This window comes from Scylla paramamosain, chromosome 16 (genome assembly GCF_035594125.1).
Source record: "Scylla paramamosain isolate STU-SP2022 chromosome 16, ASM3559412v1, whole genome shotgun sequence".
Classification (NCBI taxonomy): domain Eukaryota; kingdom Metazoa; phylum Arthropoda; class Malacostraca; order Decapoda; family Portunidae; genus Scylla; species Scylla paramamosain.
In genome coordinates, this window is record NC_087166.1 from 10854281 (window position 1) to 10875363 (window position 21083).

The window sequence follows — 21083 nt, forward strand, 5'->3', positions numbered from 1 at the left end:
TTCTATAAGAGTGATTCATGTCTAAAAGAAGTGACAGTGATGTGAAGTGAGTGTAGCAAGTCTTTCCTAACCTCAGGAGGCAGGAAAGAATGTCAGCTTCAATTTAAATCCATCACTTGAGTCACAAACAGTGCATCTCAATCCTTCAAATTTCACTCTCACACAAGAACTTAGGGATGCACTCAAAATTCAGGCATTGGTGCAGTGACAAGGAGACGGTGAGCAGTAGTCTCTTTTGTTCTGATTGACAGAAGCAATTGTTAAGGAAACATTGCAAAGAACACATGAATTGGAGACTCCATCTTGTAGTCCTGTGACATCCTTTCTGCATGCATCTAACACTGGTGACTAGCTGTTCTAGAGAGAGAGATCATTTGCTTGTCAAAAGTAAAGATTATGGAGGAAACCAACTATGACCAGTGTAAAAGTATCCTAGGCATGAAGAGAAGGGTGCCAGGTGGTGATAGGCTTCCTATAGTCATTCATAGGTACCAAGAAGTGACCTTATATGTTTGATTAAGAACATTAATGTATAGGTAACAAGGTGCTTGATGACTGTGCCTACCAGTGTGTTGAGACCATGTATGTGTAGATAAGGACAGGAATGAATAGGTAGCAAGGTGCTCGATGACTGCACCTACCAGTGAGTGTTAAGGCCTGTGCCTGCGTCCCTTGTAGCGTGGAGGGAGCCGCCGGGCACGTAAACGCCACAAGGTCCGCCAAAAACACCGCATTCTGACCTCAGAGCAACTGCAGAAGGTGGCAGCTCTCCAGTGCCTCATGTCTGCTTCTGATGAGGTAAAGCTCTTGTTGATGGAGCATCCTTCCTACTACACACCCAACTAGTTTGCCTCAGCCCTTATTTCATTACAACTTGGATCATGTTCTGAAATGCTTTTACATTGCATCCTGACTACTTTCAAAAGGCTGTAGTTGAAATTATATGGATCTTTAAGGGTGTTTTCATGGTTATAGTGACAGATTAACAAGATTTCTACATTATTAACAGAAGAAACACTCCTAACAACCCAGCTGATCATCTCTTTAGCCTTTGAAAATAGTTGTGGTGAGAGAGTGAGGCATTTCTGAATATGGACCAGTGCCTCTTGCCTCATCACACCAGTAAACACCACACACACCCTTGCTCCCCTTCCTCTCTGCACTCCACCTCCTCCTGCCCTGCCCTGCCTTGCCTTGTTTTGCCACAACACATGCACAAAATACTGTGTTGACCGAGTGATCAATTTTAGCCACCTCCAGCAAACGGAGGTGATTAGTATGTCAATAGTTGAGTGTGCACCCTGCATATATGTTCATTTATTTAGTTCAGTCCATTTTGTAATGTAGAAGAAATAGATTACTTTGTTTTGTTCATAGTTAGTGTAATGCTTGAGGCATTATTAGGAATCATGTATATATTCTTACTTTTATAGTTTTGTTATTTTTTAATGGGTATATAAAACATGAGATAGTTGAGGTAGGAAAAAGAATTGTTTTTATTTATGGATTAGTTGTTAAGTCTGGGATGAGAATGCTGCTGCTATAGACAACAGGTAAATATTACTTGCTTGAGAATGGATTCCTGATCAAAGAAAACACTTAATTTCTAGCAAGTGTTTCCACACCAGTTTCAGGAAGTGAGAATTATTTGTTTAGGAATAGAGTACCTGCTTGGACTAAAAAAGCACTGGATTTTGAACAAGTGTCTGGCAGTTCCAGGGATACAGAATTACTTGCTTGAGAATGGAACACTTATTGGGCAAAGAAAACAATGGATTTCCAGCAAGTGTTTCCCTGCAATTTCAGGGATTCAGAATTACTTAGTTGGGAATGAAACATCTATTTGGTCAAAAAAAATTTTCTCAAATTCTAGCAAGTGTTTCTGTTGCATTTTCAGGGATTGAGAAGGGAAGGCTTCCAACTGTTGTAGGAAGAAATAATGGGAGTGAAATAGTGGATCTGAGATTAGCTCTTCTTGTTTTGAGCAGAACAAGAGGGGAGATGTTATGCCACAACCATTGGACAGTGGAATGTGCAGGTCTTGATTGCTTCCTTCTGTTGCCTCATCTATTGCATACTAGGAACTCTGTGGAAAGAAGATCCATTATTTCCTCCTAAGAACTCTTTATTTACCTGTTTTTATTTTATTGTATCTTGTTATATTTACTTGTTTAGTTTTTAAGAAGTTATTCTCTCTCTCTCTCTCTCTCTCTCTCTCTCTCTCTCTCTCTCTCTCTCTCTCTCTCTCTCTCTCTCTCTCTCTCTCTCTCTCTCTCTCTCTCTCTCTCTCTCTCTCATATTCCATTTTGCCTGGGGATTTGTCATGGGAGTAAACATAGGCTTGTTGCTGTGGAACTTGCTTTGGTCCTAGGCTGGATCCAGACTTGCTGGCAGCACACTGAAAACTAAAGAATGCTGTGTGCTCATCTTGGAAGATGCTGTCACATTTGAAGACATGCTTTTACTATTGTACGGATTACTTTAAAATTCCCACAATTCCCACAAGATTATATTCCCACCAGGTATATGTCAGAAGGTAGAGTAACTTGAAATCTGACCACATACAGTATTTCCTCATAAGGATTCAAGAATTGTAAAGGCCTGAGCAATAACATATTATAACAAGATTGCATTCCCACCAAGTACATGTCAGAAGATAGAGGAACTTTCAAAATTCAGACAGCATGTAATAATTCCTCACTAGTACAATGATAAGGGATTTACAAAGACCTGAGCAATAACACTAAGACAGGAGTACAATCACTAGTCAAGAAATATCCCAGTTTCTTCTACTGTGTTTGTTGTTTTTCTTCAGTCATAGCTCCTCTGGTCTGCTGTCAGCTGTCAGGTTTTGCAAGATTGTCTGCCAGCATATCAGAGGACTTAAGATTATAGAAAAACATAAATCACAGTTGAAATGAGTAAAAAAAAAAAAATACTCTGCTCTTGAACAAAACTCTACAAGCTAAGGATAAACTACAAGAAATGAGAACCCCAGAAATGGGCATTTAAATAAGCTATTGGCCAAAATGAATTGATATGGAAATTAAATTAGCTGAAAAATGGAGTTCTAAATTAAATGGTGCCCAAAAAGTTGAATAGAAATCAACAGTTTGCCAAAAAGTGGGTTTGAAATTTACAGTTTGCCAAAAGAAGTCAAATAGAAATGAGCAGTTTGCCAAAAAAAAAAAAAGTGGGGTAGAAATGAGTGGTTTGTCAGAAAGAGGTTTTGGAATGAGCCTGTTGGTATGTCTCCCTGCAGCGCTACGACTTAGAGAGCCTTGTGGAAGAACTCTGCTCCCGCCTGAAGACTGCTGCTGAGAACGACCACCTCAATGCCTCCAACAAGGCGCCGACCTGCATCACTGGCAAGTCTGTGTCTCTGAACTCGGTGTCCCAGGAGAGTAGCAATGATACAGAGGAATACACTTCTTCATCCACTCCTGAGGAACAAGCTGAGAGGTACGTTGGCACTCGGCTCATTCTGCTGGTGTTGTGTTGTCTGGCTGGTGTGTTGGGATGGATTTGTCTTTGTTGATTATATTTGATTGTTAAGATCATGTTTTTTCTAATTTGTTTATTTGTTTAAATCCTATTTTTTAGTTAATCTGGTTTGTTTATATCTTTTATTTGTTTTCATTCTATTTTTACTTAATCTACCTATTTATTAGCATTTATTTGCTTTTTTTTTTATACATGTATGTGTTGAGGTACTTGTGGTATATTTGTAGGCATAATCTTTATGATTAGCTGTTGAACCTTGTCACTTATATTGTCCTTTTCTTCCCTGTCTCTCCTCAGATATTATGCTGCTTTTCCACCTCTAAGTGGATCTTCCAAGGTGAAGTGTAGCCACGAGAAAGCATGGAAGTCTGGCGATGCATTCTGCTCCTGTGTGTGGGAAGGTCGCAAGCCTCTGTCAGTGCCACACAGTGAGGGCATCCCAGGCTCAAACTCAGTGAAGATGCCACGAACATATCGCAAGAAGTACCGAGAGAAAAGCAAGAAGGAGGCAGAGGTGAAGCAGGAGGGCCTGGCAGCCCCTGGCCATGAGGAGCCCCAACGCCACCCGGTGTCCTTCACATGGCATGTCGGCACTAAGCACAAGGAGGCGCAGCTCAAAGAGTGCTATGACACTGACAGCGCCTCAGAGCCAGAGCGGATCTCCGAGCGGCGCCGCAAGAAATTTGTGGGGCCCCTGCTGGACGAGGACATTGGGGAGGGCTACATTGGGGACACCAGCTCCAGGGAAAGCTCCGAGGACAGGGACAAGGGAGAGCAGGAGTGTGACAAGCCCCGGGAGGAGAAGGGTGACAGAAGCCAGGGCCACTCTGGGGAGGGCAAGGTGAGGGGTGTGAAGGAGGAATGGGAGTGCATGGGAGACTTAGTTCTTGGGGTGAACGGCCAGGTGGATGAGAGCCTGGCAGGGGGTGGAGGGAGCAGGCTGTTTGAGCGTGGCAGCACCTCGGGAGGATCCAGTGGCTCCAGCAGTGACATGGAGACCCAGGAAGCCAAGAGTGTGAGGCAGCTGGAGAGGAAGATCTCCAACACTGTGGCCCAGGTATGGGGTCAGGCTGGGGAGCTGCTGGGCCATGGCCGTGGGGAGCACGTGTGGGATCCCCCGCCAGCCCAGGAGTCAGCCCTCTACACCACTGTCTGGGGCTTCAGCCTTCCAAAGCAGCAGCAGCAGCAGCAGCAGCAGGAACAGGAGCAGGAGCACCAGGATTTGCTGGATTCCTCCACCCCCCACCCACAGCAAAGCTTTAGTAGCCAGTTAATCCAAGAACCTCCAACACCAACACTGAACGGCTGGCACCAGAGCTGCTCCTGGCACCCTGCTGGCTGTGTGGTGGAGGAAGGCTCCCTCGTGTGTAGCATCTCAAGTCAGAGTCCTTTCAGCAGCCTGAAGGAAAGCTTGACGAGAGACCCCAGCTCCCACCTAGGCATCCAGAACAACTTTGAGAAGTCCATTTGGTCTGACTGTAATGCCAATGATATTTTGAGTAGTGAAAATGTTCTGCCTTTGTGCCTGGAGGAACACCAGACCAGGAATGAAGGAGACAAAGAGAAAGAAGATGGCAAGAATCACAATTCAAATGATGACTTAGAAAAGAAGCTAATGGAATCATTCATGCAACTAAGCTTGGAGAATCTATGGGAGAATACTTTAGGTCTTGAAAATGTATTTACAGATCTTAGTGTAAGTAATAGTAACTTAGAGTGTGTGTCAGAAAACACCAACTTAGAGGAAGTTACTCATGGTAGCCACACAGATTCAGAGCACGAGAAGATGATGGCCTTGGTGGAAGACGTCTGCAACAGTGATGAGTCTCAGGAGGAGGAGGAGTCCCTGGACAGCTCCCTGATGAAGGAGCTTCCCTCTGGACCCATCGGCCCCCATGCCGTGCTGCACCACACAGAGAACAGTGGCTTCTCCATGGTGGTTCCTCGAGGCAAGAGTGCCGAGGGCAGCCCATCTCTTGAGCACCGGCCCGAGAGCCTCCTGGTGGACCCTGTGAGTGTCGGCAGCAGCAGTGGTGACGCTATGGCCTGTGCCAGAATGCTGGAAGGCATGGACTCCCTCCCACCAGCCCAGGAGGAGGAGAACCTGCTAACCTCCCCCAGGACCCACTTCCGCCCCATCCGGCAGGACAGCATTGGCAGCATCACTGATGACCACTACGAGGACGGCACAATGTTCATCGTCAACTCTGAGCGACCTGACTTGCCCTTCCAGCGCACCAGCAGTGGAGCGCTTTTCCTGGAGAGCGACATCCTGGAGGGCTCTCCTAAGAAGTACATGGTGTACAAGGAGCCGGCTCCCAGAGTGGCCCAGGGGGAAGAGGAGCAGACTCAGGTCACCAGGGAGAAGCTGGCAGCCATTGCCCTTGTGCCCAAGTTCAAGGTGATAAACAATGAGAAGTTCTGCCAGACGGAGGAAGACAGCGTGCAGGGAGGAAGAAAGCCGTGCTTCAAGATTAAGGTAGAGAAACTGGCACTCTTCAACAACAACCATTACGCCACAGCGGATGACGAGAAGGACCCAGATGTGTTTGAGTTCCAGCAGCAAGACTTCCCAGACAACACCACACTGGCAAACATCTGGAAGAACAGCAATGAGGAGGACAAGAGGAATCAGTTGAAAAACATTTGGCAGATGCAACAGAAGGTAGACAGTGGGAGTGCCTGGACTTACCTGAGTGGCACCAAGCCTGGGATGGCATGGCTGGATCAGGAGGAGGAGGGGGCCACAGGATGGAGCAGTGAGGGGCACTTCCAGCCACCCCTGCCTGTAGAGAGGAACAGTAAATCAGAGGCAGTCGTCATCCCCACCTCTCTGGCCTCGCTGTGGCACCATAATAGTTCCCCAGAGTCCCCCACCATCCCCTCGTCTGTGCCCAGCCTGCAGAACCTGTGGGCCAGCTACAAGGTGCCCGGCATGGAGGAGTCTGAGCACGAAGGAGCAGGAGGACAGAAGTATGTCATCACCAACCCCACAACTCACATCCCAGGGAAATATAATGAGGGAGGAGGCCCCAGCTTGTCTTCCATGGTAGAGTCTGGGCCATGGAGCCTCAGAGCAAGTGAAGAAGTACCCATAAGTGCCAGGAAGGATCAGATCTGGTCCGAGCAGCATCTCCTAAGCAGCAGTCAGCAGCACCTCCACATTGGTGATCAAAATAGGTATGAATTGCACCATTTCTCTTTATAATTAACTACATGAATCATAAAGTCATTGTTTTAAGTGTTGTGCCTTCAGGTAGTGTGTTCTTAGATTATTATTATAATGATTACATGTCCAGTAGTATAGTAAAGCAAACATTAGGAAGTGAAGCAAGAAAGTTAACACAAATATTTCTTGTCCAACAATATAGGAAAGCAGACATTAGGAAATGGAGCAAGAAAGTTAACATCAATATTCCATTCTAGGATCACCTCCCTTAGTGTAACTTGTGAAGCACCAGGAGCATGCTCTGAGTTGAGGCTTGAAGTGGACCAGGAGGCTGATGAACTGCTTGGCGCTGTCAATGCTCACACCAACTTCTCCCAGCCGGGTGCTCCTCAGGCCAGCTACTCACCCAAGCCACTACATGAGCGCCTCAGGAAGTACTCTGGCAACCCACTCAGGAGGGTGGAGCAGAAGGGAGACATAGAGCGTGAGGACTTGGCTGACCTGGCACCAGACTGGGAACTGAACGACGGCTTTGAGTGGGGCCTGCAGGCATCTGGGGCGGTGGATGGGGAGGTGAGACTGCCCTTATGTGTCTCAATGGAGCTCTTTTAGAGGACACTTTTACATTGTTAGATTTTGGTGCCAGATATTTCTTTTTAATGTGATGAGACCAGAATGGAAGAATTGTCAATATGTTTTAATTATCCCCACACAGAGAAGCACTTAAGATCCTGCAGGTGAACTAACTTGACTCTTATTCTCCCAGGATGCGGCAGGGGATGAGGATGAGGGTGATGGGGAGGTGCTGGTGTACGAACATGATGGGGTGACTTACACAATCCCTGTAGAGTATTTGGACGACTCACTCTATGACCAGATCTTTGGTGCCTCGGATGCCCCCTCCCACCGCCTTGGTGGGTCCCTCCCAGACCTCCCCTCCGGCCATCCCTCCACTATATACTTCTCTAGTGAACTGGAGGACAAGTGGAAGCGCAGTGGTGTGCCATACAAGGTGATTGCTCCTGGCTGGCCCTGTGGGGATATATATTTGTTTTGAAGAAGGGTAAACATAGTAATGAGTTTGCTGAAGGCCTCTCCTTACCTACCACATTTGATGGAGAAACTTTCAAGCTCATGATATACAAGTTTTGGTGAAATGTAAGGGTTAGTCTCTTTATATTGTGGGAAGGTTTATTTAATTTATTGTTATTTTGCTTTTGGCTCCCCCAGTGCTTTTTTATACTAACCCTCCTCAGTCCCCTCACCTCATTCCAAAAAAAAAAAGTTTTGTTTATTTGGTGTGTTTGTGTTGTCCCGGATATAATGAGGACACTTGGTCTGCCTCAGGTCCAGCTGCCTCGCAAGCCCCGGCCAGGCCGCTGGTTGCCTCCCTCTCGCCGCCCCTGCACTTTCTTCATGGAGGGGAGCTGTCGACGGAGTGACTGCAAATTCTCTCATGACCTGGCGTCCATCACCTGCAGGTTCTGGGAGGAGGGCTCGTGTCTGAAGGGCATCACCTGCCCCTTCCTGCACGGCTACCCGCTGTATGTGCCTACTAATGCCTCACTCCTGCACTCTCACTCACTGGTTCAATGTTACCATCACTCATTAACAGACTTTTCTAGTTCTCATTGCCAACCACTGCCCCTTGTAGTTTGTTCAGTGTCAGAGTTGATGACCCTTGTGTTGTGCGTCACTGGTAACTACTAACCCTCCCCTTCAGTGATAGCTGTGAACTTTGCTTTAGAGGCTGTGGTGACCATCACAATGTAGCTGACGCATCACTGTCAAGTTTCCTGATGTATCCTGTGCACTGAATTAAGAGGTGGCTTCAGTTTGTAAATGTACACAGCTGTCTTCTCAGTTAATTAATAGTTACATATATAAATTTCCAAGCTTGCAGTTAATTCATTAGACCATAAAGTGTAGCAGTACAACCTAGATAAAGCACTGGTGTCTCTGAACATCCACACTGGAGCTTCAGGAATGCATAGTCCTGTGATGAATTACTTTGAAGTCAACCTGAACACCTATAGAACCTTAGATAGACATTGGTATTGTCTGAACATTCCCATTTCCATCCCATTCTTGACATACATGGTTTGATGCATCAGAATAAGTTAACAAGACTTAGAGTTCATTTTAATTCATTGACCTCAATTGTCTTTTTTTTTAAGGATTAAGTTGATGGCTTTCAGGAAGATGTGTATTGGAGGCAGTAATGCTAGTAGTGAAGCAATTGCATTGCATTCTTCTTTTACAGACGTCGGCGCCGCAACAAGAGTGAGGGAGCAGTTCACTCTGAGGGGGACCGTGTCGACCCCCACAGCTCCTCCTTTGAGATTGACTCAGAGATGGACTTCCCAACTCTTGGTTCATCTTGTGACAGTAAGGTAATGCTCACACTGCTCTCTCTATGAGCAAGATGATGAAAGAAGTGTGAAGTGTAAAATGTTTGGATTTTAAGTTGATTGTAGCTCAATTGAGATGGACTTCCAAATATGCTGTTTTATGAGATGTGAATTGTACACTTATTGCAGTTGATTTGTGCCTGAATGTTAATGTTAATGCCTTGGTGCTGCATTCCAGGCAAGTAGTACAGACGAACGTGGTGGATTCATCCCTGGCTATCATGCAGCAGCAGCAAGAAAGAAGAAACGTAAATTTATAACAATCACCAAAAATGTTTTAGGCGAGGTCAGTAACTTGTGGTAACTTACGAATAAATCTTGTGGTTGTAGTTAGCCTTGAAGAAAGCAGTGAAGTGTTTCGGTTGTAGTGTTGGGGTATTTTGTTGTAGTCACATGGAGGTAAATAGATCTTGTGTTAGTCTGTTTAAACCTGCTGAAACATGATCAAGGAAAGAAACATTAGAACTCAGGCAGGATGGAATAACTGTAGGAAGTCAGTGATAATACTACCTTGCTACTGGGGCTGCATAGGGAGAGCCCAGCTGTAAGTAATGGACCTAATGTCTGGCTTGTACTAAGACAACATTATTTTTGCAGATGAAAGGATTGGAGGCTGAGAAAGCCCTCCACCGCATCCCCCGGCGTGACCGGCGGCGGCGGCACACAGACACCAGCACCACAGATCTGCATGATACCACCACCACCACCACCACCACCACTACTACTGCTGCTGCTGCTACTACTGCTGCTGCTGCTGCTGCTGCTGCTGCTGCTGCTGCTGCCGCCACTGCCACTGCTGCCGCCATGACCACCACCACCACCAGTGCCATCAGCAACGACCCTCCTCCAAGCCATCACAGCGCCAGGAAAGCCAAGCGGCACCGTGCCTCGGCCTCAGGCCATGACGATGGCACAGTTTCAGACTACTGACAGCGTGTGGCGTGGTTCCCCCCGCCCCCAGGGGTGCCTGCATCACAGCGGTGTGTCGGGGCAAGAGGGCAGCACCTTGGCACTCTCACCTTATCTCTGCCTCAGGTCAATGCTGCTGCCCAGACGGGGCCATACTGCTCAAGAACTTTCTAATGTTTCTTTGATGAAAATGGCTTGAAAAGTGGCCAGTGAACAAGGAAAAGCAAGCTTTGGGAAGTTAGTGTAGCAGCACCCAACCTTGCTGAACGAAACCTTCCCAAGATGAAGCATGGCATGGAGTTCCTAATTTTCCAAGGTAGCTGTTATTCAGGGTATATTTCTCCCCCTTTCCACCTTCTTCCTTCCCTCCCTCCCCTCCCTTTCTTACGCCCCCTGGAGGCTCCACCGCACCACATGGCTGTAAGAGATCAAACACTGCAGCACCAACACATGAAGGCAAGACTAAATTGTCACACAGAGTAGCCTGAAGAAGCAATCTCCTTGCCACTATATAAGGAGTCATAGATTTTTACTTGAGCCTTTTCTTTACATTATATAAAGCTGCAGAATCAAAATGCAGCCTTAATGGAAGTCATCAGTGGAATGATTTTGTTTGTTAATATATTTTCAGATTTATTAATGTGTTTGGTAGTGTACCTTAAGCTTAACATCTGAGTCACTCATAGTTATTTCCCATATTAAATAATCATGTTTACAATGATAATGGTTTATTTCAAGTATCATTTTCTTATATTTCTGGAATGCTTTTTTTTTTTTTTTTTTTTTTTTTTTTTTTTTTTTTTTTTTCCCCTCAGTCTGCCATATAATATGGTGCCGTTAATTCTTAAAGATGCCCCCATAATTCTTTCTCCTTATGTATAATCATTATATATATGAATCTTATATAAATACACTGACCAAGCTTTTGTCAGTATGCAGCACACTGTAGCTACACTTTTATTTTCACATTAACTACTCATTTTTCTTTTTTAATTTTTTGGTGCGTGTGTATGGTAACAGTTTAGTAAAGTGAGATGATGCATCCTTCACACCAATATTCTGCTCACTTTACTGTTAGTTTACCTCAAGGTTTGATTCAAAATTTAGTGGAATTGTTAGGTTGACGCTGCTCACTGTGCCTGCCTCACTGAGGGCGCCTGCTGCTCCTTGGCCTCTTGGTGCCCTGGGTGCTCCGGTTACATCAGACAGAAGACTTCCAACTTTTTATATGTTAGCGGAAGGCATTTGACGAGATTTTCCCATGCACCAAGAGGCCGAGATCAGCTTTGTCTTGCTGAGGCAACCTACTGAGCTGTGTCAAGTCCCTCTATTGGATCTGCTATTAAGTATTATCTGAGCACACTTAGAAACTTCCCTTGAATGTTTTATAAGTAAACAGGCAGTTAATCACACCTTCAATTGGCCTTTATAGTACAACTTGCCTACACTTTCCTCTGAACACCCTTTACTGTGGCCAGTACATCCAGTCATCAAGTGTAAAATGTATTGGAGAAAAAAATTAATTCAATCAGTTTTGTGTTTTGCGATGTGTTGTGACAATATTCACGTCATGGAAAACAGACCAGAAAATATCAATATGGAGGCTTCTTTGTTTGTGGAAAAAATTTATATATTTTGTGTGTGGTTACGTTTATTATCAAAATGCATACATTTATTGCTCCTCAGAATATTTGTCTAGGAGTATGTGAGCATATGTAAGAATGAGAGAGTGTATGAATGAGTGTGTGGTATTTCCTTGGCTCCTGGCTTGGGAGATTTACCACAGAAGAATGAACCACTTTGGTTCTCTTCATTTCAGACGATATGCAGCCTTGTTTAGTGCGCTGCCATTTGTACTAAGGGTATTCATGCACTGTCTTCTTCATGCCCTCTTTAAGATAGCCAATTAAGCCAGCATTTTTGGCCACTACTGTTGCTGAATGTATGGAGTCCTTGAGCTATGTTAGGGTACAAAGATAGTGTCTGAAGCCCTTCAAACTACCCAGAGGAGCTGGTGCAGTTACTCTCGCCTTCAGAGAGGTGCTCAGTTCATCTTGAATTCATGCAGAGTTGCTCGTACAGAAGCAGGGGCTCTGGTGATCATGTCCCGTGCTTGTGTGTCCCTTGGGCTCAGTCAGCAGGAAATGAAGCCTCGTGGCATGTGTGTCAAAGTACGTTATGGCCACCCAAGAAAAAAAGCGATCAAACATCGTCTTTCCAGAAATGGACCGACCAGACTGAAAACTTGGCCATGTTACAGAACTTGCCCCAAGTGAGTGTTCCCGTGGAAGGTTCGGTGCGTGGCATGCCACTGATGCCGTGAGTTTGGTGAAGTGCCAATCAAGAGTGAGGGATCTGGCCTCCTAAGTGCCACGCTCTCACCTTTCTGCCCATGAGCTCCACCACATGATCCCTGTTCTCTCTTATTTTCATAATATAGTAAGGAATAATACTTACTCAAGAAGTGAATGAATGTAAGGAGGTTGCTAATTTTTGATGAGGTATCTTCTTATTTTCAGCTGGATTATGTTGGCAGAATTACTCCTTCTAGTCAGGCAACCCAAAGTATTGTTTAGTTCTTTTGAGTCCTTTAAAAAATGTGAGGTCACAAGCTTTTTGTAAGAAATTTAGAAGCAGATGATTGCAGTGATTTTGCAGGATGAAACTGAATGTTCTTATTAAGTTTGTTGTATCCCACTGTTGTGAGGATGATTAACAAAGATTTTGTAGTTGTTTCTTGCTCTGCTGTTATGAGAAGCAATAATGTAATGTCTTGAAAAGTAAGAGGGAACATGAAGAGAAAAATCTTTTGCATTTATTCTTTCACCTTATTCTCCCCTGGTTGTGTTTGCTGTTGTGTGGCTGTGCTGGATGTTGCTGTCTGAGACTGCTACTGGGACGAGCCTTTGTGAGTCTGCAGAAATGTGTAGGCAAAGTAACACCCCAAGGTGGTTTGGTAACATTGAAAGAATGGCAGATGAGATGAGTATGATTGATGCAGTAGGTGCATTGAAAAGGGAGGCTAGTGCTGGAGTGAAAGGTGCGAGAGGAGAATGGAAAATGAGAACATGTGAGGGCAGGAGTAAATGAAGACTTACTGCGAGGTATTTTCAACGAGAGAGATCTTGTTTAAGAATATGTTCAGTACAAGCCTCTATCAACATGAGGGGCCTCAGGGCTGTTGGATACCGCCTACATATGGACGCAAAACGTATGCGAATTTTGCATAACACGACCAGACAGGACACGTCATCTTTCCACTGTCTGTCAGAATGGGTCGCTTGCTCAGGTCAACGGCCCAAAACTACTACTGTGTGGAGCACAGCTACATGCTTCTGTTCGCGCGTGTGTTCATTTTGCCTCCGACGATAGACTTTTATGTTCTCATGTGAATAATGCATGTATGCATGTCCTCTGGCTGTTCGTGGTGCAGTGAAATTTGGCAAGACTTGCACTCACAGCAAGCAGGCGCACACCCGCTAGCTGGTGCTGCTGACGTGTTTTCATTAGTTTTAAGTATCATGATACACGCAAGCGAGTCAACGCCCGCACGAAGATCCTTACTTTAGTGTTGATGAAACAGAGCCAACTTAGATATATATATATATATATATATATATATATATATATATATATATATATATATATATATATATATATATATATATATATATATATATATATATATATATATATATATATATATATATGAGCGTCTACCTGCAGTGCATAAGGTCCATAGAATGCAGTTAACAAAAAAACAATATGGCGATGCACTCTTTCTTTCCACCATGGCGTACTAGACAGCGCAACGATACCTGATTGAGTCCCATTCTTTGACACCTGCGCAATATCACACAGCTGACGGGTGATAGTGCACGCAACCAGGAAGGGGAGGCGGCGCCGTGCCCAAAGCCTCGCGTGTGCCTGGACTGGTGATGCACCGCTACTGCCAGTCGACAGTCATTCGCATCACATCGCTGTTTGCTGACGGTCCCAAGGTGCCACGGGGGAACGATTATTGTCTTGATCATTCTTAGGACCATATTCTGAAACGCTTCTGCGCCGCATCTCCACTACTTTCAAGAGGCTCTAGTTGAGCATGCTTTTGCGGTTTTAGTGATACATTAACGAGATCACTACATTATAAACAGGAGAAATATTCTTGAGAATCTGGCTATTCATCTACGTATGTGGTCTTTGAAAGCAGACGTGGTGAGACAGCGAATGGTCTGAATATGACCATTAGTCACATAGGAAGAATTAAGGGACATACCGGAGACTCGTGCATGGCGCCAACCCCTCACTCGAGAGAAACTCCTTGTCGCTCCTTTCTATAACCTTGATTCTGATATCTCTTACGTTTTCCTTTTTCTTTCTTATCCATCACCACTATCGTCATTATGAGGTATGTGTTCTTTGTGGCCCCCTTTTCATAATCTTGGTTCTAATATCTTACGTTTTTTTTTTTTTTTTCTTATTCTTTATCAGTATTATCATCTTCATATTCTTCTTGTTCCTCTTGTACTTGTTCTTGTTCTTTTTTCCTTGTTTTATTTTATTTTTGTTGTTATTGTTTTTTTTCTTCTTCTTCTTCTTCTTCTTCTTCTTCTTCTTCTTCTTCTTCTTCTTCTTCTTCTTCTTCTTCTTCTTCTTCTTCTTCTTCTTCTTCTTCTTCTTCTTCTTATTATTATTATTATTATTATTATTATTATTATTATTATTATTATTATTATTATTATTATCATTGTTATTATTATTATTATTATTAGTAGTAGTAGTAGTAGTAGTAGTAGTGGTAGTAGTAGTAATGTTGTTGTTGTTGTTGTTCTTCTTCCTGTTATTTTTTTCCCGTTCCTCCTCCACCACCATCTCTCTTCTTCTCCTCCTTCTCCTTATAGCATTTATCATCCTGCATCCCCAACACTACGTAATGTCTTCATATCTCCCTGACAGCCCCTTGTGCTCCGCATCCATAGATCGTGGCAGGTTGAAACTCGGTGGTGCGTGGCTGTGGAACCAAAAACTACCACCACCACTCCATACCAGACAACGATCCCAATTTTCCAGTTTCCAGACTGCATTCTTTCCTAGAGCAAAAAAAAAAAAAAAAAGTGTTCTGATACTTTAACTAACCATTTTTTTTTAAAGATTGTTTTGCTCGTATGTTTAAGATCTGGTGATGTTTGTGCATTGATAAGCTATGTCTGCTCTCTGTATTGCCAGAACTGCAAGGACTGCCACGTTGAGACTTAGCGGCTTCTTGCAGCTTCCTTTATTTTCTCATGCTCTTGTGTTATGAAATCCCCCACCCCCTCCTCCTAGCAGGATCGGTGATCATTAATTCCTCCCACAGCAACAGGTAAGGCGGCATAATACATGTACTGCACGGACAGGAGCATGCATGTCACTCCCGCCACTTAGTAAACGTGCCGTAACACCTGTTTAACTAACCATTTTTTTTTAAGATTGTTTTGCTCGTATGTTTAAGATCTGGTGATGTTTGTGCATTGATAAGCTATGTCTGCTCTCTGTATTGCCAGAACTGCAAGGACTGCCACGTTGAGACTTAGCGGCTTCTTGCAGCTTCCTTTATTTTCTCATGCTCTTGTGTTATGAAATCCCCACCCCCTCCTCCTAGCAGGATCGGTGATCATTAATTCCTCCCACAGCAACAGGTGAGGCGGGATAATACATGTACTGCACGGACAGGAGGGTGCATGTCACTCCCGCCACTTAGTAAACGTGCCGTAACACCTGTTATGACTCAACAATACTCGTGACAAACAGACGTGCATGTTATTGCTTACCTCTCTCATGATATCAGTTCATAGCCAGACAAAAGTAAATAGTTTTTATATTATTTTTTTTTTTTTCTCCCTTTTCTTTCGTGTCTGGTTTATGAGTTTTTGACGGAATTATTATTAGGTGTTGTAAACATATTAACTTGTACTCCGTGTATCGTTTTACTTTTTTTTTTTTCCGTTTTCTTTTTTTTCTTTTTTTTATTCCTTTTCCTTTACTTTTTTAAGCTTGCGGAGAAACTATATGGCAATTTAAGTAAAGGGTTAGTTTATATAGGTATATTTATGTTTTATTTAAGTTATTTCTGAGTGGACTTTGGATGGTTGTTCTTTTAGGTTTTTGTAATTATATTTACTTATTTATTTATTTAATTTATCTGTTTGTTTGTATATTTGTATACTTCATCGTGTTCTTTTCTTTTTTCATGTTCCTTTTTTTTCTTTTTGGCTGGGGATGAGAGAGAGAGAGAGAGAGAGAGAGAGAGAGAGAGAGAGAGAGAGAGAGAGAGAGTTTTTTTTTTTTTACAATTCAGTATCTAACCAAAATACTGACAATCCTCTCCACCACCACCACCACCACCATGCGTCACAATTACCGGCGCCGCGCCACAGGTCCCTCCATTACCACCGACGACTTCGATGTCTTCCCCACCACCACCCGCAGGCCTTTCAAACCCAAAATGTGGAGTTACCATGGCGATACTGGTGAGAAATAAGAAAAGGTGGATGAATAAATCTATCTATCTCCTAATACTTATTCTTCATCTCTCTCTTCGTTAAACATTTCCGTCTGTCAAACAATAACAGCTCATTTTTTTCCTTTCCTTTACTCATGTCATTTCTAACTACTCTCTCTCTCTCTCTCTCTCTCTCTCTCTCTCTCTCTCTCTCTCTCTCTCTCTCTCTCTCTCTCTCTCTCTCAACATTTTTTTTTTCCTTTTCCACAACTCCAACTCATCCCATTCTTACTCCCTTCCCTCATCAAACATTTTCCTGTGCGTGTGTCTCTCTTAATAACAATACAATTTTTCCCCTTCCTCTATCCTCCCTTACTCTATCTCATTCTTACTCCGTTCCCTTATGAAACATTTCCCTGGGTATATGTGTGTGTATGTGTCAATAACAACACAGTTTTTCCCTTTCCCTTACTCCATCTCACTCTTCTTTCCTCGCTAAATATTTTCCCATCCCTCTCCCTCAGGACCGGATTTCTGGAGCCTGACGAATCCCTTATGCAGCGGATTTAGACAGTCCCCCCTTAACTTTGGCCTCGCAGGCATGAAGAACATGCTGGTGGACCCCTTCAACTTTAAATACTACGACACTGTGCCCAACAGCATAACTCTTGAGAACAATGGACACGCAGGTACACAAGCATGGATAGATGGATGGATAAATAGACTGATAGGTAGATAGATGGGTTGATATTTTAAGTGTTTTATTGACCACACAAATCATCAGTTTTTCTACGTAGTTTTGATGAAATGATATTGATTTTTCTTTTCTTTTTCTTTTCCTTTTTAGTCTTTGTTTCATAATGTTTTTTCTTTATAGTTTTTTTCTTTTATTTTCTACGTGATTAAAGAATATAATAACAAAGAATAAGTATCTGTAGGATGCTCGCAGATTTCCAGTTATATATTTGCTCCTTTTTTTTTTTTTTTTTTTTTACGAAGGTCTTTTGATTTCCTATTATCTCTTATATCCGTCTTTATTTGTATGATTTTCTTTACGCTTAGTGCTTTTCTTCTTTTCATCTTCTTTCAGGGAGACTGGCCAAGGCCAAGTAAGAAAAAAGAAAATGAAACACACACACACACACACACACACACACACACACCACCGTTCCAGACAAAGCAATTTCCATCTCCTGTCATCTTCCCGCACTTAGCAATATAGTATATCTATTTACCTTCCTACTTCTCCCTCCGGTTCTTGCAGTGGTGTTAATGTTTGAAATGCCGGGGGACCCACCTCAATTCACGGGCGGCGATCTCAACGGGACCTACTTCTTCCGTCAGGCGCATCTTCACTGGGGCATGACAAGCCAGGAGGGGTCCGAGCATCTGATGAATTCACGCAGGTAGGGAAAAAGAACTGGGAGAGACTGAAAGGAGCATGAAATCAGTTTGGTTAGCGGAATATTAGTGTTAATGACTTCTTGATGAGGGTTGGTGGGCGGAGTTTGAAGTGATTCCCAATCCTATTTTCAGTAAATAAGTTAAACCGAATAACAATAAACAGTTAAAAAAAATCATAATACGATATTAGAAAACAAGAAATAAGTATCTGAGTGTGTGGCAAATCAAGAGTATTTTGACTGATATGCATTAGGACACATTTGTTCGCAACATTTTGTGGAAGGGGTAACACGCTTAATGTGACATGTTGGATTGAGTAACAAGCTGTAAAAAGTTTGGGAACCACTGGTCTGATCTCCCGACTCTCCACGCACTACTGCAGCTACCCGGCCGAGCTCCACATGGTGCACTACAAGGCTGACTACGGCAGCATCACCGACGCCTTGCAGCACAGCGACGGTCTGGCTGTGCTTGGGATCATGATAGACTACGGAAATACGGTGCACCCAGTACTCGCCGCCATAGCTGCGGAGCTCAATGAAATCGTTGAGCCGAGTAAGCACAAGGGGAGGAGGATTCTTGTGAAGTTATCTAAGTAGTAAATTTTATGCATCGATTCACGAAGGTTTCTGTTACGTGAGTTTAGTCCAAAATGCACTGATGGATTCCCGTCAGTCTAATTTTAACTTAATTTGGTGTAAGCCTTGGTGTAACTTGATTTATCATTGGAAGAGCTAGTGTTATGGTGGGTGGGAGGTCTTGTTGGTGGAATGCTCTCTCTCTCTCTCTCTCTCTCTCTCTCTCTCTCTCTCTCTCTCTCTCTCTCTCTCTCTCTCTCTCTCTCTCTCTCTCGCTAACATACTTGACGTTACCAAAAATCTTAACATTCTCTATTTTTTTTTTTTTTCCGTTTTTTCTTCCCCGAGTCTCTCTCTCTCCCTCCTCCTTTCAGTCTACCTCTCTCTCCACTAACCAACTATCTCTCGCTCTCGCTCACCAAACCTAGAGACCACCACCACTCTGACCAAACCTGTGCCGCTACAAGACTTCCTGCCACATGACCTCTCCACATTCTACCGCTACAAGGGTTCCCTCACCACCCCGCCCTGCCTGGAGCTGGTGATGTGGACGGTTTTCATGGACAAGCTCATCACCACGGAGGAATCGGTGAGTGAGCTTTGGGTATTGGTGTTGTTGCTGTTGCTGTTGCTGCTGTTGTTATTGTTGTTGTTGTTGTCGTTGTTGTTGTTGTTGTTGTTGTTGTTGTTGTTGTTGTTATTATTATTATTATTATTATTATTATTATTATTATTATTATTATTATTATTATCACTATTATTACTTTTGTTATCCCGTAGATGGCGCCATTCCATAAGCTCAAGGACGTGCACAACCAACAGTTGTCTGGGAACTTCCGCCCCAAACAGCGTGAAACTGAACTTCACGAGGTGACACACACACACACACACACACGTGTAGGAAGAGAGAGAGAGAGAGAGAGAGAGAGAGAGAGAGAGAGAGAGAGAGAGAGAGAGAGAGAGAGAGAGAGATGGATAGAACTTTATTAACCATATCAGCTTGAAACACACACAAACACACACACACACACACACACACACACACACACACACACACACACACACACACACACACACACACACACCCTTCCATATTTTTGCCTTTTTTTTTTTTGAGAGGTTAGAAAATTGAAATAAGATGAAGGTAGATAAATAGATAAATGAAATAAATAAAATGAAAGTAAATTAATAAGTAGGTAAAGAGTAATTGCTGATTCTCTCTCTCTCTCTCTCTCTCTCTCTCTCTCTCTCTCTCTCTCTCTCTCTCTCTCTCTCTCTCTCTCATTTTTACAGCCTTACATCGCTCACACCAAAGACTACTAAACTTACAACAAGAGGAGAAAGAGGAAGAGGAGCTAGGAGGAAGAAGAGGAGCAAGAGGCTAGAAGAGCAGGTGTCCCGAACAGATGTCTTCTTCCAGACATCGATAGCAACAAACTCATATGCATTTCTCTATCACTGTCATTATTGTTGCTATTTTCTTTTTATCTTTTTTACATGTGTGTGGTTGCGTGTCCGTATGATTCACCCACACGCGCGCTTTTTCTTTTTTTTTTTCTTTTGTCCTCTTAAGTGTTACCGACTGAGTGTATTTTTATTATTTGTTAATTTGTTTATATGCTTATTTTATCTTATCTGTTTAATGTGTGTAGCTCTACGTACGCGTGTGTGCATGTATGTGTTTTCTATTTTGTGTGTGGCACTGAGTGGAGTACAGATAAGAGACAGTGCATTCAATAAAGGAGAAATATATTGATAAAAAAGAGGAATCATTAGATCAAGGAAGAAGGTTTAAACTACAGCAAGCAGTAAAAGTTTTAAACTACAACAGATGGCTATTAATGAAAAAAAATAAATAAATAAATAAAATAAATAAATAAATCTGCTCGATCATTGATTTCGTTGTATTTCGATTATTACACACTTAACGTGCGCCTGGCTATCTGTCATTCAACGAGGGGGAAAGGCTTGGCAGTTAAAAACTTATTAGTGATGATAATGTAATGATGCCGAGAACCATGGAAAAAAAAAATGAATACCTTGAATGCTACGTAGAAAGTTACATTAATTATGATGGTACTAAATAAGATGGATTGAATGAAGTCTGCTTCTCTCTGTCTTGCTGCATTAACACGAGTCTTAATTAAACAACTGAGTGAACTGTTTGCCAGTTTAATTAACCTTGTCCGCAAGAGAAAATACCAATAAAGGTACTTTCATCATATTGTCATTTCATTAACTCGAATTTTACGCCTCCACCACCAGCACCACCACCCCATCCACTTGTGTGAACACGAAGCTGACCATTAAATCTACACTTTATATTCCTAATCACACATGGGTTAAACAGATAAGTGATAATTTGCCTTTTAAAATTTGTCATTTCTCGTTTTTCTTTGTTGTTGAGTGAAGCGGATGTGAAGCGTGAATGAAACAGCTCGACTCGTCCTCTGCTTCATGAATCTGTGAGAGCGAGCCGGCGAGGGCGTCAGTAACAGCTGGACCGCATAGGGGGTAAGTAAGGAGGCTATTGTAGCTCTGACCGAAATGCCTTATCTTTCTCTTGTCCTTTGCAGCAGGTGCCCAGTCTTTCTTCATCCTTCTAATGTTCTTGTTGCTACATCTAA

At 43.2% G+C, this 21083-nt stretch overlaps 2 protein-coding genes across 6 annotated transcripts in view; both read left to right on the forward strand.

The window, feature by feature from the left end:
* LOC135108016 (uncharacterized) overlaps window positions 1-12801 on the forward strand; it is a 61714-nt gene extending 48913 nt beyond the window's left edge. For 3 of the 4 annotated variants that reach the window (XM_064018551.1, XM_064018550.1, XM_064018549.1), the window contains exons 4-12: window positions 679-798; window positions 3263-3462; window positions 3802-6684; window positions 6931-7246; window positions 7440-7685; window positions 8021-8217; window positions 8937-9066; window positions 9263-9370; window positions 9682-12801. In XM_064018551.1, coding sequence (XP_063874621.1) covers window positions 679-798; window positions 3263-3462; window positions 3802-6684; window positions 6931-7246; window positions 7440-7685; window positions 8021-8217; window positions 8937-9066; window positions 9263-9370; window positions 9682-10014 — 4533 coding nt within the window. In that variant the 3' untranslated portion in view covers window positions 10015-12801. The remainder of the gene's footprint in view (window positions 1-678; window positions 799-3262; window positions 3463-3801; window positions 6685-6930; window positions 7247-7439; window positions 7686-8020; window positions 8218-8936; window positions 9067-9262; window positions 9371-9681) is intronic. The other variant, XM_064018552.1, reaches the window with a different exon arrangement.
* Window positions 12802-14845: 2044 nt separating this feature from the next.
* Window positions 14846-20617, forward strand: LOC135108021 (carbonic anhydrase 14-like). 2 transcript variants are annotated; one of them, XM_064018564.1, is made up of 8 exons: window positions 14846-15671; window positions 16410-16502; window positions 16999-17163; window positions 17739-17880; window positions 18261-18433; window positions 18885-19045; window positions 19237-19326; window positions 19750-20617. In XM_064018564.1, the coding sequence occupies exons 2-8, from the start codon at window positions 16478-16480 to the stop codon at window positions 19777-19779; spliced, it is 786 nt and encodes a 261-aa protein (XP_063874634.1). In that variant the 5' UTR covers window positions 14846-15671; window positions 16410-16477; the 3' UTR covers window positions 19780-20617. The 2 variants fall into 2 exon arrangements, with proteins under 2 accessions (XP_063874634.1, XP_063874632.1); XM_064018562.1 differs by lacking the exon at window positions 14846-15671 and having other exon boundaries at window positions 15697-16502.
* The last annotated feature ends 466 nt before the right edge of the window (window positions 20618-21083 follow it).

Coding starts and splice junctions, on each gene's coding strand:
- LOC135108021 (XM_064018562.1), top strand. CDS start 16,379: ATGCGTCACAATTACCGGCGCCGCGCCACAGGTCCCTCCATTACCACC. Junction 16,503..16,998: donor GAGTTACCATGGCGATACTG/GTGAGAAATAAG, acceptor CCTCTCCCTCAG/GACCGGATTTCTGGAGCCTG. Junction 18,434..18,884: donor CAATGAAATCGTTGAGCCGA/GTAAGCACAAGG, acceptor CACCAAACCTAG/AGACCACCACCACTCTGACC.